General features: G+C 39.0%; 2 protein-coding genes across 3 annotated transcripts; both read right to left on the bottom strand.

Annotated features, from left to right (window-relative positions):
- Window positions 1-113: 113 nt before the first annotated feature.
- LOC124863226 (28S ribosomal protein S7, mitochondrial-like) lies at window positions 114-4,271 on the bottom strand. Its single transcript, XM_047357524.1, has 5 exons — window positions 4,123-4,271; window positions 1,468-1,659; window positions 1,321-1,384; window positions 1,077-1,244; window positions 114-472 (listed from the first exon to the last, which is right to left on the bottom strand). Exons 1-5 carry the CDS (start codon window positions 4,164-4,166, stop codon window positions 251-253), a joined length of 690 nt encoding a protein of 229 aa, XP_047213480.1. The 5' UTR covers window positions 4,167-4,271; the 3' UTR covers window positions 114-250.
- A 2,965-nt stretch (window positions 4,272-7,236) lies between these two features.
- LOC124862423 (nuclear pore complex protein Nup85-like) lies at window positions 7,237-17,499 on the bottom strand. Of its 2 annotated transcripts, none has more exons than XM_047356322.1 (19): window positions 17,295-17,499; window positions 16,674-16,764; window positions 15,828-15,990; window positions 15,624-15,694; window positions 15,497-15,540; window positions 14,361-14,430; window positions 14,126-14,247; window positions 13,825-13,959; window positions 12,260-12,382; window positions 11,985-12,116; window positions 11,794-11,900; window positions 11,605-11,688; window positions 11,449-11,514; window positions 11,078-11,229; window positions 10,872-10,989; window positions 10,412-10,512; window positions 8,927-9,078; window positions 7,720-7,821; window positions 7,237-7,414 (listed from the first exon to the last, which is right to left on the bottom strand). In XM_047356322.1, the coding sequence occupies exons 1-19, from the start codon at window positions 17,325-17,327 to the stop codon at window positions 7,319-7,321; spliced, it is 1,962 nt and encodes a 653-aa protein (XP_047212278.1). In that variant the 5' UTR covers window positions 17,328-17,499; the 3' UTR covers window positions 7,237-7,318. The 2 variants fall into 2 exon arrangements, with proteins under 2 accessions (XP_047212278.1, XP_047212277.1); XM_047356321.1 differs by having other exon boundaries at window positions 7,237-7,417; window positions 17,295-17,494.
- Window positions 17,500-17,650: the final 151 nt, after the last annotated feature.

Here is a 17,650-nt window from a genome sequence, read left to right as displayed (position 1 = left end):
GTTTTTCCTTTTATGTAGGTAGTGTGAAGTAGTAGTTTGGTTGCCTAGTCTGCTGTTTTAGGGGCCTTACAAACAAATGAAATTAAATGAAAATTAAAGACAAGCAGCAGAGGTTAATGATACACAACACTGTTTCTTTTATACAAAACACCATCAGTAAGTCAATTTCTGGTCTCATGAGAAATATTCACTATTTACAACAGCAGTTTGTCATCAATAATTGCACGTTCAGTCCTGCACAGCTTTCCTTCTACCACCAGCGGTAGTGAGCGTAGGCTCTGTTGGCTTCAGCCATCTTGTGCAGCTCGTGCTTCTTCTTGATGACGTTTCCCTCCTTTTCAAAAGCGGCGAGCAGCTCCTGGGAGAGTTTTTCGTACATGTGCGTGCGTCTGTGTTTGTTTTCCCTGCACTCTGTGATCATCCACTTCATTGCAAAGAAGCGCCGGCGGTTGTCCGTAAGCGGGATGGGCACCTGGTTGGGATTGAGATTAACATTTATGTTAAGATTAAACATCAAGAACAAGAGATGCAGAATCTCTGCAGATGTTTTGTGTCAAAGAGCTACTTAAAGATTTTTTTTTTCTGACCTCTGACCTCCTCACAGAGTTCCCACATATTTTTCTAATAAAACGTCCCAACTTTTTCAGACTTAACTTCCCAGAGTTCTATGTCCTTCATGTTCATATGAAAATTTTAATGCTATAGTGAATTAAGTTTAAAATAAGGAAAGCCACAAAAAAGGAAGAAAGGTAGGGAGGCAGGACACAAGGATGTAAGGGAGGAATGTACGACATAAGGAGGGTAGGAAAGAAGGGAGGACACAAAGGCAGAGGTAAGGATGGGTATGGAAAGACACAAGGAAGGTAAACAGGGCACAAGAAACAAATAGAGGACCCATGAAAGAAAAGGAAGTGAGGAAGGACAAGTAAACATTAGGACAGTTTAATATAGAATACATCTAAAAAACAAATACATTTTCTCTACTGTAATTTTCAGTTTTCAAAGTCAAATTCCATTTCTTTCCATATTACAAAGAAACCCTTATATAATTTTATTTATTTTGCCTCCTTACTGACCTGGTAGTATTTTCCACCTTTCTGTATGCTGGCCAGCCCAACAACAGGCTTACAGTTCTCCAAGGCCTGGTGAAAAATGGCGTAGGGATTACATTCAATCTCCTCCTTCGTCCCATCTGCAGCTTTGTGGTATTTCTCCACCTGCTTCTTCTTTATATTTTCCAGCGTCTAAGAAACAAGAATTGTTGTTAATTACTGCAAACGACTGTTTGAAAAGATCTGAGTTCTCTTTTCCTTAAATTACCTGCATCATAATCTCTCTTGCCAAAACCTTGTTTCCGTCTTTCATCATCATGTTGGTGAATTTACTGAGAAGCGAAAAGAAAACGGATTGGTTGACAAGAAGTCTACACATATTGGTTGTTTTTTTTTTCCTTAGGTTGTAAATCACCTGAGGACCGGGTCGTCAAAAGCGGAGCTCGTCACTGCATTGGGAGCGGCTTTGATGGGCCGGAGCGTTTTCAGCTCGCGCTCCTCTTTCTCCTCAGGACTCAGCTCGCTCTCTGGTCGGCTGTAGGCCTCCTTCCTGACCTCTGGCTCCAGATAGTAAGGGTTGTATCTGCTCCATCTCACCAAGAGCACTCTGCCGATAAAGAAGACAAGTAAGCACAGTTAAGGGTCTGCTTAAATGTTTACAATAAGGATGCAACTAAAAAAAACATGTACTGTCGTTTTGGCTTAATACATGTATTTTTACGCATTGGGTAATAGTGGGTTTTTGTTCCCCTTTCTGAAAGAAAAGACCCATAAAAATGTAGCAAACATTTTGGATTTTTCCTTTTTATTACTTTGTACAATTTAAAGTGATGTTTTTAAGATTATTTGTTGAATAAAGAATGAACTGAACCGCTCTGTACCAAGCCGTAAAAGTCCTTTGTTTAAATTAAAACAATCAAGTGAGACATGAAATTTCTGACTCAGAGCACAGAAAATCTGTGGAAAGACTTGGAACAGATGCTCTTCATCCATTCCGACTGAGCTTGAGCTTGAGCTATTTCGCGAAGAAGAATAGGCAGAAAATTCCAGTTTTTAGATGTGCAAAGTAAAGGTATACCCCAACAGACCTGCTACTGTAAGTGCAGTGAAATGTGGTTCCACAAAGTATTGATTCAGGGGGGCAAAACATAAATATTCACCGAACCATTCCATTTGTATTAGTTCAAAAATTAAAATCATGTATCATTGTCCTTCCACTGTACAAATCTGCACTGCTTCACAGAAAATACACTGAAATTTGTGGTTGTTACATGAAAAATAGGACAAATTTCCAGGATATTTTGCACGGTGCTGTAATCCAGGGCCAGAATTGACCATAAAAACAACTAAATCAGGATACTTTCATTAACACGATATTTATTTATGTTACATGAGCCATCATTATGTGTACAGAGCTGAAAAATGTTGAAATGATTTAAAATAGACTAAAATGTTTTAAAGAAACAATTTCTATCAATGTCAAAAAGAACAAACATATGACCAAAAAGCAGCAGGTTTTCGCTGAACTAGTCTGACAGAAAACATGCTCTACACTAACCGGCCACTTTATTAGGTACACCTGTCCAACTGCTTGTTAACGCAAATGTCTTATCAGCCAATCACATGGCAGAAACTCAATGCATTTAGGTATGTAGACATGGTGAAGACGATCTGCTGCAGTTCAAACCAAACATCAGAATGGGGAAGAAAGGTGATTTAAGTGACTTTGAACGTGGCATGGTTGTTGGTGCCAGATGGGCTGGTCTGAGTATTTCAAAAACTGCTGATCTACTGGGATTTTCACACACTACCATCTCTAGGGTTTACAGAGAATGGTCTGAAAAAGAGAAAATATCCAGTGAGCATCAGTTCTGTGGGCGCAAATGCCTTGTTGATGCTAGAGGTCAGGGGAGAATGGCCAGACTGGTTCGAGCTGATAGAAAGGCAACAGTAACTCAAATAACCACTCGTTACAACCAAGGTGTGCAGAAGAGCATCTCTGAATGCACAACACGTCGAACCTTGAGGCGGATGGGCTACAGCAGCAGAAGACCACAACGGGTGCCACTCCTGTCATCTAAGAACAGGAAACTGACGCTACAACTCACACAGGCTCACCAAAATTGGACAGTAGAAGATTGGAAAAACGTTGCCTGGTCTGATGAGTCTCGATTTATGCTGCGACATTCGGATGGTAGGATCAGAAGTTGGCGTCAGCAACATGAAAGCATGGAACCATCCGTTATCAACCGTTCAGGCTGGTGGTGGTGGTGTAATTTTTATTTTCTAGGCACACTTTGGGCCCCTTAGTACCAACTGAGCATCATGTCAAAGCCACAGTCTACCCGAGTATTGTTGTTGACCATGTCCATCCCTTTATGACCACAGTGTAGCCATCTTCTGATGGTTACTTCCAGCAGGATAATGTGCCATGTCATAAAGCACAAATCATCTCAGACTGGTTTCTTGAACATGACAATGAGTTCACTGGACTCAAATGGTCTCCACAGTCACCAGATCTCAATCCAACAGAGCACCTTTGGGAGATTTGCATCATGGATGTGCAGCCGACAAATCTGCAGCATCCATGTCAATATGGATCAAACTCTCTGAGGAATGTTTCCAGTACCTTGTTGAATCTATGCCACGAAGGATTAAGACAGCTCTGAAGGCAAAAGGGGGTCCAACCCGGTCCTAGCAAAGTGTACCTAATAAAGTGGCCGGTGAGTGTATATTATAACGAGTACACGATTAAAGTTATCGGTTTAAAAGAAATTAACTTGGCCGCTGCTGTTGTTTATGCTAGCAGACAAAAAAAATCAAAGACTGTGAAGCATCAGCTGAGCTGCATGTTTTTCCATAAACTAAACCTACAGGATTTGTACTTTAAGAAGGTTAATAATCGCATAGAAACTTCCTCTGAAGGGTTGTTAATTGCGTAATTAGCGCATTAATAACGAAAACCGTTCCAGATCCTGGCGGACTGCTTTGTTAGCAGGGGAACCAGCATTAATTTGGTTTATATTAACAAAATAAAATAACCTTCTGAAGTGCAAAAAATTAGAAATACCTCGGTGTCCAAGGTTTCAGCAATCCTGAGATGGAAGCAGCCATCTTGAAAATGTGATGGTCTTCTTCTTCTTCTTCTTCTTGTTTAATGCCAGTTGGTAAGCGATATCTTGGTACATTACCGCCACCAGCACGAATGGATTGGGGACAGTAATATTAGCTTGCCGTAAAAAACAATAATTATAAAAAATATATAATTTGTTAATTTAGTCTTTTCAGGTATCTTAACGAAAGCAAGCAACACTCCGCGGTGCATTTCTCTTTTAAAGATCCTGAATGTTCCGTTTTATCGTCCTATAATTAATTCTTTAGGCATTGTATCTGATAAATATAAAACTTGTTTCAGTTTCTTCTTCACAAAATTTTTTACATCGCCCTGTAATATGGCTATTTAATGTAAACCGTGGACCATTCAATCCTGTCTAACCAAAGCATAATTTGGATACTGACGTTTTTACCTTTCTATTCAGACCTATATTTCTTCTTGGTCCTACTTCTCTTTGAATTGTTTAAAACCACCTCACTTTCTTAGTTACTAATTGAATTTATCCTTTACTAAACAGCACCATGACATCAAATTCACTATTTTGTGTAGCTTGTTTTACATATTTCTCTGCCAGCTCATATCCATTCCCATATAAATTTAACGTTAGCCTCAGACTTTGCATTCTTTACAATTGATACATTTCTAATGAAAGGTCTAGTTTGGTGTAAAAGATTGTTTCAATGTGAATAATGAACTGGAATCAGAGCAAACAAAAACTCTAAATGGACGGACATCCAAAATTCTACGTTTCCCAACATCTCTTCTGTTTACACTGAGGGTCTATTACTAATTTTATCACCAGTTCTAATGTTAAATTACAGGACAAAAGGAAATGCCATTTCTGCCATTTGAGTCCTCTGATGCATCTGTACAAACTTGGCTATATCCATGTTCCTTATTATCCAATTGTCCCTGTTCTAAATGTGAATTTGAAATATTCTTCCTTTTGTCAAATGAGGTCAGTATCAAAATCAGACAGCATCTATGGATGAAATCAGAGGTATGGAGCTGTTTAATCTTTACCCGAGGTGTTTCTCAATCTTTTATTCTGTTATCTACAGGTCCTTCTCAAAAAATGTGCATATTGTGATAAAGTTCATTATTTTCTATAATGTAATGATGAAAATTTAACATTCATATATTTTAGATTCATTGCACACTAACTGAAATATTTCAGGTCTTTTATTGTCTTAATACGGATGATTGTGGCATACAGCTCATGAAAACCCAAAATTCCTATCTCACAAAATTAGCATATTTCATCCGACCAATAAAAGAAAAGTGTTTTTAATACAAAAAACGTCAACCTTCAAATAATCATGTACAGTTATGCACTCAATACTTGGTCGGGAATCCTTTGGCAGAAATGACTGCTTCAATGCGGCGTGGCATGGAGGCAATCAGCCTGTGGCACTGCTGAGGTCTTATGGAGGCCCAGGATGCTTCGATAGCGGCCTTTAGCTCATCCAGAGTGTTGGGTCTTGAGTCTCTCAACGTTCTCTTCACAATATCCCACAGATTCTCTATGGGGTTCAGATCAGGAGAGTTGGCAGACCAATTGAGCACAGTGATACCATGGTCAGTAAACCATTTACCAGTGGTTTTGGCACTGTGAGCAGGTGCCAGGTCGTGCTGAAAAATGAAATCTTCATCTCCATAAAGCTTTTCAGCAGATGGAAGCATGAAGTGCTCCAAAATCTCCTGATAGCTAGCTGCATTGACCCTGCCCTTGATAAAACACAGTGGACCAACACCAGCAGCTGACACGGCACCCCAGACCATCACTGACTGTGGGTACTTGACACTGGACTTCTGGCATTTTGGCATTTCCTTCTCCCCAGTCTTCCTCCAGACTCTGGCACCTTGATTTCCGAATGACATGCAGAATTTGCTTTCATCCAAAAAAAGTACTTTGGACCACTGAGCAACAGTCCAGTGCTGCTTCTCTGTAACCCAGGTCAGGCGCATCTGCCGCTGTTTCTGGTTCAAAAGTGGCTTGACCTGGGGAATGCGGCACCTGTAGCCCATTTCCTGTACACGCCTGTGCACGGTGGCTCTGGATGTTTCTACTCCAGACTCAGTCCACTGCTTCCGCAGGTCCCCCAAGGTCTGGAATCGGCCCTTCTCCACAATCTTCCTCAGGGTCCGGTCACCTCTTCTCGTTGTGCAGCGTTTTCTGCCACACTTTTTCCTTCCCACAGACTTCCCACTGAGGTGCCTTGATACAGCACTCTGGGAACAGCCTATTCGTTCAGAAATGTCTTTCTGTGTCTTACCCTCTTGCTTGAGGGTGTCAATAGTGGCCTTCTGGACAGCAGTCAGGTCGGCAGTCTTACCCATGATTGGGGCTTTGAGTGATGAACCAGGCTGGGAGTCTTAAAGGCCTCAGGAATCTTTTGCAGGTGTTTAGAGTTAACTCGTTGATTCAGATGATTAGGTTCATAGCTCGTTTAGAGACCCTTTTAATAATATGCTAATTTTGTGAGATAGGAATTTTGGGTTTTCATGAGCTGTATGCCAAAATAATCCGTATTAAGACAATAAAAGACCTGAAATATTTCAGTTAGTGTGCAATGAATCTAAAATATATGAATGTTAAATTTTCATCATGACATTATGGAAAATAATGAACTTTATCACAATATGCTAATATTTTGAGAAGGACCTGTATTATCCAACCAAAACATTTTTCTCCTTTTCTCAGCCTGGTTTTAAAAACTTTTCTGAGATGGAAAATGTGATTGTTAATGAGGACCCACTGGTTTAGTAGCAATGGGCATTCTGGCACTTTTACCAGGATCTGGATCATATGGATCACATAATTCTGCATGTAATTAGTATCTTATCATACACATGCATCATTTTTACAAAATGTATAAACAGTCAAAGCATTAAATATGAACGGAGAATGTGCACACTCCTTCATATTGCTCCTTGGAACCTTCAATCATTGTATGAAGTATGTAAAAGACTGGTGAAATTGAAATGGATTATTCAACACTAAATAAGGATTCTTTAAAACAGTTTGGGATTTATGAAACCTTTTTTTCCACATATCAGATGTCAATGTACAGCATGAAAATTATTTTATTTTTATATACAATACAAAAAACAAAAAAACAAAAAGCTTTATTTTAAACATTGATCCCTCTCATGTTTCCATAGTTCCTTCTTTGACGACAGCCATTGCCAGATTCCTGGCCAGAGAGAGCCTCAGGAGCTCCACTTTTGTCTGCTCGACGTCTTCCTGCTGAAAACACAGATGTGCTTAAATTAAATGTTCGGCAGATGGTACTTCTTAGACACTTCAGCAGCTGGAGATTGATGCTTTAAACTCTCCACACATCCTTTTAGAACTAGTGTGCATTATTAGAATCTATCACATATTCATGTACAAACAATGTTAAAAAAAAGCTATCTACAGTATGTGTCTATACTCACACACTTGTACTTAAAAATGAAGATTTCTCTTCAGTAAGGAACACCTACTGGGGGTGTTTTGACTTTAAAACAACTCCAAGTAGGATCAAAAAAGCAGCATAAAAGCTGTACCTGCATTGGTCTGTCTGCACCAGGAGCTGTGCTGTTCAGTGAGGACGTCAGCTCCTCTAAACAGTACATCAACTCATTGGTTTGGTCTGCCGAGAAGATCACCTGAAAATAAGAATTCGAGGTTATGTGTTAATAGAAAGACACTAAAACAACAAAAACAGTCATTTAGTTTCTCTAAATCACTCTTTAATTCTACACTTCCATCTATATAGTGACAAGAAATAAGAATTTATCAAGTTAAAACATCTTCCCAATGCAATGAGAACCACTTATGAGGATTTGCTGGCATAACTAACAAGATCCAGGTCAAATTATGTAAATCAGCATGAAAGACTTGTAGTGTAGCTAGATGCATGTAAGTGATTACAGTAATATTGAATTTATTTACTGAATAAAATAGCAGTAAAGTGATTTCGAGATTCCAGATGTTATGTACTTGCCTTGACAACTAATGAATAAAGAAATTTCTCTAATTTACTCCAGGGCATGGGTAATGAAATATGGTTATAAAATGGTCATAATTTCTATTTAAAACCTGGTCGCATAGGGTCTTAATCTGTCCTATTTCATTACAGTCGACTGGTTGCTACGAGGATGAGTCGACTAATAAATCCGCAATCAATTATAATAGGAAATAATAGAATCTGGAGGACAATATACATAAAGTGAGAGCTCATTATTTGCATCATCATTTATCTCCATAATTCATCAGAAATCGCTGAGAGAATTTGACAGGTTTGCGATGGTGAAGTTCTTGGGTTTAAAAAGTTTGTTTCCTGAACCGGGATCACTGTACATGTTTAGTAATCACAGTTTATAGAAATACCTGTCACAATTTGTAGAGAGCAGATTTAATTAGCAATTCTTCTGATAATTTACTAGTTCAGGGATATTTCTAAAAGGTTGACCAAATATTTGTTTTCAGTTCTCAGAAGTGGGTCTTCTTCTGTCAAAAATGTGTTCCATCTCAATATACATTCTTCCAGTCATGACTGGGACAGTAAAACCTAATTAATACTTTAATTGGGATTTATTCTTTCCTCTGTTAATCTGTTTCGTTACCTAAAGAAATAACATCTAAAGCAAGACAAAAACAATCTAGCTCTAAAACCCTCAATATCTGAAGATACTACATCTCTAGTGAACCAGCGTCTTGAATTCACAACCAAAAGTCTACAGTTTACAGACATCCAGCATGCTGACTGACCTCCGTCTGTTCCAGCAGTGGCAGAGCGTCGGTCAGCAGAGTCATCCAGAAACTTTGTGGAGCAATCTTTGCTGTCATGAGGGAGAGCAGCAGCTTTGCAGCCTCCTTGAAACGTTTCTCCCCATACAGTTTGTGGAACTCCCTGTATTTTCCTGGTGCATGCAACAACAAAAAAAGAAGTGCAGTTTGATTACCGTATTTTCCGCACTATAAGGTGCACCGGATTATAAGGCGCACCTTCAATGAATGGCCTATTTTAGAACTTTTTTCATATATAGGGCGCACCGGATTATAAGGCGCATAGAATAGAAGCTACTGCAGTCAAACGTTTGACTGGGGTTGCGTTATGCATCCACTAGATGGAGCTGTGCTAAAGAGAATGTCAACAAAACAGTCAGATAAGTCAGTCAGTCAAACTTTATTAATACACTACAAACCAGCGTTCTGATAACTCCATTCACTCTCATGGTAAGGTCTCCTCTACATAGAAATCTATTGAATAGAGCCAACCGCACGTTAGGAATGCATTGGAGTCTATGAAGTTGAAATCAAACGTTAGTTAAAACGTGAAAGGAAACTTTTCCCTGATTCAGTAAACACGTAAAAGAAACAGTTTGATGCACTAAATCAAACGTTAGTACATTCACAATATAGTAGCGTTAACTGTTGAATTCTCTCACTGCTGCTCTATTCCCATGTTCGACTGCGTAGCTGACAGCCTTGAGTTTGAACTCAGCATCGTAAGCGTGTCTCTTGAAAGGTGCAATTTTGGGGTCGTTATTCACACACAAGTGGTGTTGGACTAGGAGTAAGCACAATACAGGTGTTTACCGCTATTACTTCGGCGACACCCCCGACTACGGTAGCCGTAATGCTGCAAGCGGTGCGGCTTTGTAGTTTACCAGTCGTACTGAAACATTTTGACAGAGCGCCGTGTACAACCAGTATGGATCAACCAATTAACCAATTGATCCATATATAAGGCGCTCCGGATTACAAGGCGCACTGTCATTTTTTGAAAAAATGTAAGGTTTTTAAGTGCGCCTTATAGTGCGGAAAATACGGTAATATCAAATAAGTGATTTGTTTTCTATTGTTCCCACTCTTTGTAGCTTATTTCTGTACAACACATGTAAACTTTGTGTTTGCATAAGAATTCAAGGAGACTTTTAAGCCACTTATTCACTAAGAGTTACAATAAAATAAATTAAGATATCAGAAATTCTATGTTGTTCTGCAGAGAAGTTTACATATAAAAAGTGTCTATCATGCTACAGCTCAGTGTTACTGAACCCCACAACACAGCTCTGATTTAAACACCATCTCATGTAATCGCAGACCGAAGTGGGAAGTTGTCCGAGGTCAAAGCTACTCACTGAATGTTCTGTCACAGTGGAGTGTGAAGACCGAACCTATGAGTGATACGAGTGCCTCAAACGGGGGGAGCTGTTTAATGGTTCAGGGTGTGTGTTTGAGTGTTCATACCGAGGAAAGTGAGCCTGTCACTAAGTAGCATTGCTGGACCCAAATTGTCAATCAGATCCAAGTCAGAAAAAGTCCCTTTGGCACAGTAATCCTGTAAGAACCTAGAAACAACAAAAATTATATTTTGTTATTTTGGCAAAAGGCAACTTCTTAAATCTCTTATAGAGCCTTCACAAACAGTGCCTGGCAGTATTTTTAGGGATTTTGTTTTGTAAAAAAATGAAACATTCTTGTATTGCTTTTCTTTCACATAACTACAGTTATGTGCCACTTTGTGTTGGTTCATCACAAAAGAGCACAAAAACAAAAGAAAAAAAAAAAAAACTGAAATCTGTGGTTGTGATGTTACAAGGTGTCAAGAAGGTTAAGGGCTACTGATACTGATCACTGATCAAAAAGGCACTGTAATCCATAAATGGAAAGATTCATTATAACCAAAAGTGCACAGTTACGAAGTAACCTCTCAGAGATGAGGGTGGCAAAGGCAGCGTCTTTGGCCCTGATGCTCCAGGACAGAGCTGAGCCCAGTCTGTTGTTCCTCAGAGCTCTCATAGCCATGATCTTACAGATACTCCGCACTGAAATCCAGAAAACAAAGCAAGGCTTTAAGACTTAGCTAAATGCTAAGAGATGGATATAGTTTCACAAGGAAAAGCAAGATGTTACCCTGCTCTGACATCTGCCTCTCCTCACAGATCCGGAGCACTTTGAGCGCTTTCCGTTCGGTGTCTAAGGGCACACGCTCGATCTGCAGCTCCAGGCAAGCTCGGCCCAACTCTGGACAGTGGTCGAAGTAATCCACAGCACACTGCCACAGACTTTCAAGCCAGAGTTAGAAATTTGCAATATTCTGAACAACCTTGTATTATGTGTTAACAGTGCAAAACAATACAGACACATATGCAATGTAACAATTACATACTTTTCCATATTCAACATTTTCAACCCAAAGTTTTCAGTCCTTTGAGTTAAATGTAAAATATAAAACACAGAGGGAGGAAGGAGCAAATGAACCTTGAGAGACAGTTTAAACATACCTGTGATGAGTGAATAAACCAGAGGCATACTCTAACAGGAGGAACTCTCTCATGTTGGACCCAAAGCTGAACACAAACACACATCCTAATCTTAGCCCAGTAATGTGTGTAATCTTTTCACCTTCATACCAAATTCACAACCTAAAGCATCCTTACTTTAGATTATGAGAGTGGAGGAGTTTGCAGTGATCCAGCAGGTCTGTCAAATGAGCCACGAACCACCAGTTGTTGAGAACAATGCTGAGGAAACATAGCAAGGGGAACAAAGTCAAACTTCATAAACTTCAGGTTTGGTTTTGAATATATTTTGTTTAGTTCTGTAAGCCAATATGTCATTCATCCCACCTGCAGTCCTTGATGACCAGACAAATGTCATACTCAAAGGCAGCCAGTAAGATGCTGTCTAAAGGCTCCTGGACACTCCTCGAGTCCAGGAACATCGTCAGGCATGACTGCAGTGCATGCAAACACACAGACGTACAATAAAACAACAACACAGTAAGAAACAGTGCTAAACTGCATGGAATGGGGCGCACCTGTGCATAGTAATGTAACTCAAAGGGTTTCACTGTAGGGTGGCAGTAGAGCAGTCTTGTGACAAGAAAGTGATACCAGGTGCTAAGCAGCTCCTTCTGCTCCAGCAGAGTGTCTTCATCGCCCACGAGGATCTAAAATATTAACAAAACAACAAAGTGAAAAGACTCAAAAAGTGTCTTAAAAGTTCAATTCATGGTGGAAGGTTCAGACTGCATTTTAACAAGTACTCAAGGATCTGAGCAAAAAGGCCAGATGTGTGCACAGCATCTCCGACCTTACAGATGAGCTCTAGGTGGTGGTTGCTTGCAAATGAGTTGTCCTTCAGGTAGCTCTCCACCTCCTTATGCCAGTTACTCCACTTCACATCAAACTCTGTTACTGTCTCAGTGCCACCAGGCTGAGGATGACATTATAGAAATTTAAAATAGCAATGCTAACAGCCACTTTATGCAAAGACATGCTGTTCTAATGAGAAAAACCAAACGGTCTAGCCGCACAATATATCGAATCACACCATCAGTGTGTGATACTGAAATTGCAAATGACTTCTTGAATGCAATAATCAGTAGTCTGCTATATTTCATACGCAATCCATTAATAAATCTGAGAGCTAGAGGCAAATTTGGCCAGCAGAATGGACTTACTATCCTTGATGTCCAGACCTGACTGGATACATATTAGTGCCTGAGATGCTAAAGTTTATAGAGAGCACTGAGGACATCATTAGGATGGAAAAGACAGATTGAAACGTTGTTTAATCGCAACAGATATCATCATCGCAACATTCAACAATATTGCTGCAATTGCATGTCTTCCAAATTTTGACTGAAATCGAGCAGATTTGAAGTGAGGTTGCATATTTGGGTTTAAGAAGTCACCAGCAGCTCTGAAACTAAACCCTGGCATGTTGTCTGGGGCCACTTATGTTTGACCCACATGTTAAAATATAACTTCACTCTCTTGTAGGTCAGGAGATCAAAATGGATGCGCCATTTTTCCCTTGATCTCCTCGGATTAGGAATTAACAGATCGAATATTGAAAAATACTTTTTTTTTTTTTTTTGCGATCATCATTAAAACAAAAAGGCAAACTATTCCAGTTGTAAACATAAACAAACAATTTACTCCTGTAATTACAGTTTAAGTAACCGCAGGTGAAATGTTAAGAAGCTCTCAATGTCTAGCCAGCAAATGATCAATAATCTGTGAAGATCCAGGAAGCTCCACTTTAAACAACTTTAAACATTTCATAAAATTAAAATCCCTTTTCAGTCAAGCTCGTGACTGTTTAATATAGCAGACTCGTATGTAGAGTCTGGCTTTTTAAAGGAAAAACAGCTCATTGGTTTTGGATATGTTAATTCCTGGCTTTATATTCTCAAGCCACCCTTCAAGGAGTTTTATTTTTGTTTGTAGAAGGCTTCGCCAGAGGGATGATTTGTCTGCAACAGGCCAAACAAAGTTATGCAATCTGCATCCTTAATCAGTTTGGTGGTGCTATGGCTGTAAGGAAGATGTGCCTCGTCTCCTTTAACTTCAAAAATCTTATATTCCAGCAAGAAATATTTGTGCCAAGGGAAATTCCTGTATTTCTCCACAATTAGAAAGTTTGCTGAAGAATACAAATAATTTATTATTTATACCATCCCGCTCAGGTTCATGGAGAACTGAAAGCATATCTGAGATGTTAATAACCAAAAGGCAAGAAACAAAGAATGCAGGTTCGCTGGAGGGCAAACAAAAACAGACAACATGCACAGAGAGGTTTTAAACTCCTCACAGAAAGTAGGATTTTTCATAATGTTCTAAACAACAAAGGGTATATCATAGTGTACTTACACTGAAAAAGGGCATTTTGCCGAGTAAGCTATCCATTAGTTTGTACATGTTCCTGGAGGCTGGCTGTAGGGTGGCCTGTTTCACCAGCATCTGTCTGGCTTCTACCAAACTGCCCTGCAGAACATAACTCACCACCTGCACACACAAGACATGTGATCATTGGGATTTGCCACTGCCATTTACATCTGGTCCACAAAATCTATAGAAGAAGAAAAATACTCTAACAGCCACGAGTAAAACTATCACCACTCCTTGTAGTCCTTATTAAAATCAGACCTCCTAGAGTTCCTTCTGTACGTACCACATCCCAGTAATTGTGGTGCTCTGCAGGGCTGTCACTCTGCAGCACATCCCTGGCCTTCTCATCAACATCAGCCTTGTGTAACCTCACCCAGTCCAGAAGATGAAGCAACAGAGAGCCAGCTGGGAATACACAAACAATGCAGCGTTGCTTTGATTTCGAAGTCACAAAATTGGAAGATGTTATTTCACAAGACAAGAAATGACAACGGGAATAAAAAACGTTAAAGAGTTACCAGGAGCAGCATCGATATAAAGCACTTCACACAGATTCCAGATCAGTTCTATGGCCAAAAGAATAGAAACCTGTGACAAAACAGCAAAAAGGTGGTTAGCACAATGGTACCAAGAAATAACTATTTTCTGACATTTTTTGTGACAAGTCACCAAACCCAGTATGAATTATACTTCTAATCAAACAGAATCAAAACCAGATGTTGACATAACTTGTAAAAATAGTTTTTTTTCCCCCTCACTGACAAAACAAATCAGACTTTAAATTTCCTGCTTTTGGTCAGTTAGGATAACCTGTTTCTATTTGCAAAATTCCAGAAAATAATACATAAATTTGCGTCAAGCATTTCAGGTATCCTTCCTCAATCTACACACACAGCTTGCTTAAATTCTGTCCTGACAGAACTGATCCAAATGGGGCAGGTTTATAGGCTGCCTTGCTTATGCGCACCTCTTTTCACCTCGGCAGCAAAACACCCACTCAACATGATGCTGCCACCGCCACACTTCACAGCTGGGATGGTGTTTTCCCCTTCCAAATGTCTCCAAATTTAGAGTTTTTGTTCCCAAGTGCATTTGCAAAACTGTCATCTCAGCCTTTTTTGGCTTTTGTTAACGGATTCTTCCTCTCTGACTGGCAGTTCATGACTGCACAGGACTCGTTTAACTGGGAATAATAACACTTTCTTACCAGTTTCAACAGCATCTAAATGACCAACTCTGCCTCTAAGAGATGGACAGGTCCAGCAGTCATTATTGAACAAAATGATAGCGGAACTTTCCCATTGTAATTAAACTTATTATTGAGTGTGCTTGTTTGGCTGCTACTGTTATGACTTTTGGTTTACAAATACAAAGTCAAAACTGTTTAAAAAAAACTCCACCCATTGCTTGTTCTGTTGAAGGGGAAGTGAATTATGGGGAAATTAAAATGCCAAATGTCAAGAGCTTATATTTTCAATTTAAGAGCTAGGTTTTATTTCTTTGCAAATGTAAATGGTGTGAACTAACCCCAATTAGCTCATTTTATTGCATTTAACAGGTTTAAAAAGAGAAATCAGCATTTTAAAAGGACAACAATAACACATAATACAATAATCCAGTATATACTCAAGGTATAAATGTTGCTGATGCATGCCTGATTTCCATATTGTGTGGCCATCTCTGTATCTCTTGTAGAAACTGCATAAATAAATAAATTTGGTGAGTCTCAAGAAAACATGCACAACAGGCAAAGCATTTTAATTCTATTTTCAATATCTTACCTGCAACTTGTTGAAGCTCTTCCATGCAAGCCCGAATTACAGATCTGTAGTTTCTGCTGATGCTGACAAATCTATTAAACGTGAAAGATGGAGTTCAGATTTTCAATCACACAGGTTTTTTTTTTTATTTGTAAGATTCTTTTGTGTCTTTTTACATCGAGAGAAAACTAAAAAGCTATGTTATAAAATCCAAAGGGGACTGACTGAGTTCTTTTGCTCTTGCTGGGGAGGTCCTCTTTGATTGTCTGCAGCCCAACAAAGATGTGATGCGACTCATTGAACAGTTTGCGTAAAATAGGTGAGTATATGTCCTCATCCTTCCTGACCTGGTGGATGAAGGGGCCAGCTGGGCCTGACAGCGAAGGACCTGAAGCACAAGACTCAGTATGGTCAGAAGACAAGTAAGAGTGTGAAAACTTACAGAGAAGCATGGCTTTACAGTGCCTTGCAAAACTAATCATACCTATTAAAAGTTTTCACATTTTTTCAAGGTAAAACCAAAAATTTCAAATAACGTTATGTTATGTGACAGACTGACACAAAATAGCTTATAATTGAGAATGATATGTGGTTTTCAGTCTTCCTTACAAATAAATATCTAAAAAGTGTAGAATGGATTTGCATTCAGACCCTCTAATGTGATACCCTAAAATAAAATCTAAAAATCATTCAGCTCATCAACAGAATTATTCAGGTCAAAGCATGTTCATGTGTTCAAATGGCCTAATTAAAGTTTAGACCTAAAACAAATTCAGAATCTTTGTCAAAACTTGAAAATGTATGTTCACAGTAGCTCTCCAACCGATATGAATGAACTGGTAGTGACATACCCCATACAACTTGCAGATGTAGATGTGAAAAGTGATTGTACAAAGATGGCGAAATACACGGCACACTTTCTGGATTTTTAATCTTTTAACTTCACGTTTCTGTGCAACTTTGAATAGATCTATCACAAAAAAATCCCAACTAAATATATGACATTTTGTTATTACCTGACAAAACATGGAAATAATTTTAAAAAGTGTGTAAATACTTTTATGGACATACCTGATGCCTTAAATTGCGTCTCATATACAAGGATATCTCCAGGACCCCAGGCAAATCCCATATGCTTCCCATATCTGATTCCTGGTATATTCTGTATACAAACAAAACACAAACAGTGTAACTGTACAGAACCAAGAAAAACAGAAGTCAGTAGCCCTTCAGATTTAGTGTTTGTCAACACTTTGCCTACCAAACTAAAATAAAACTGAAACAGTAATAAAAAAAGCACTTTCATTAGTTCTTTAAATTATAACTTGCCAGATTTATTTCTTAGAAACAACTATAATTCAATCTTAACAGTTTATCAACATCAGTAGATGGTGCATCTATTAAAACTCGATTTGCCTAATAGTTGACACGTTAATGTTAGTTATTTTAGCTACACAGGCACATTTTCACTTAATGAAGTCAATACGTATTTACTCTAAATACAACTAACCTTTACAATGTGTTAGAGTACAGATTAACAACAATAACAGTCTTTATGCAGTTTTAAACTCCTTTAAATTTACAGAATTTCTGAAATAAAAACAGATTATTTGAATCTAGCTAGCTTGTTAGCACTGCGATGCTATCTGTCTGCGATAAGTAGGGAAAAACTAAGAAACAAAGAAAACTTACAGTGACTGTCGGCTCAACGTCTACTTCCTCCATCAGGGAACAGTACTATCGACCCGTTACGTATCTAAAATGAGAATGATTCCGCTATAAATATGCCATTAAACACATGTGCGATGCAGTCTCCTTTACCCGCCTCTGTCTTTCAGTAGGAAGCCACTAGTGCGCATGCGTCAAGGCTGCCTTTCTCATGCCTGCTTTTTCCTATCGACCGTGTCCTCGGTGATGGTTATTCTTTTTTTTTATCCTGCAAAGCGATAACACAGATAATCACGACATTAAAGTTGCAGAGTATATGGATCAACAGGAAATAAAAGCTCCATAAGCGTTACTAACAAATAATCGTACAAAACTGCTGC

The sequence above is a fragment of the Girardinichthys multiradiatus genome, chromosome X (assembly GCF_021462225.1).
Source record: "Girardinichthys multiradiatus isolate DD_20200921_A chromosome X, DD_fGirMul_XY1, whole genome shotgun sequence".
In the NCBI taxonomy this organism is placed as follows: domain Eukaryota; kingdom Metazoa; phylum Chordata; class Actinopteri; order Cyprinodontiformes; family Goodeidae; genus Girardinichthys; species Girardinichthys multiradiatus.
This window is presented reverse-complemented; position numbering and strand designations above follow the sequence as displayed.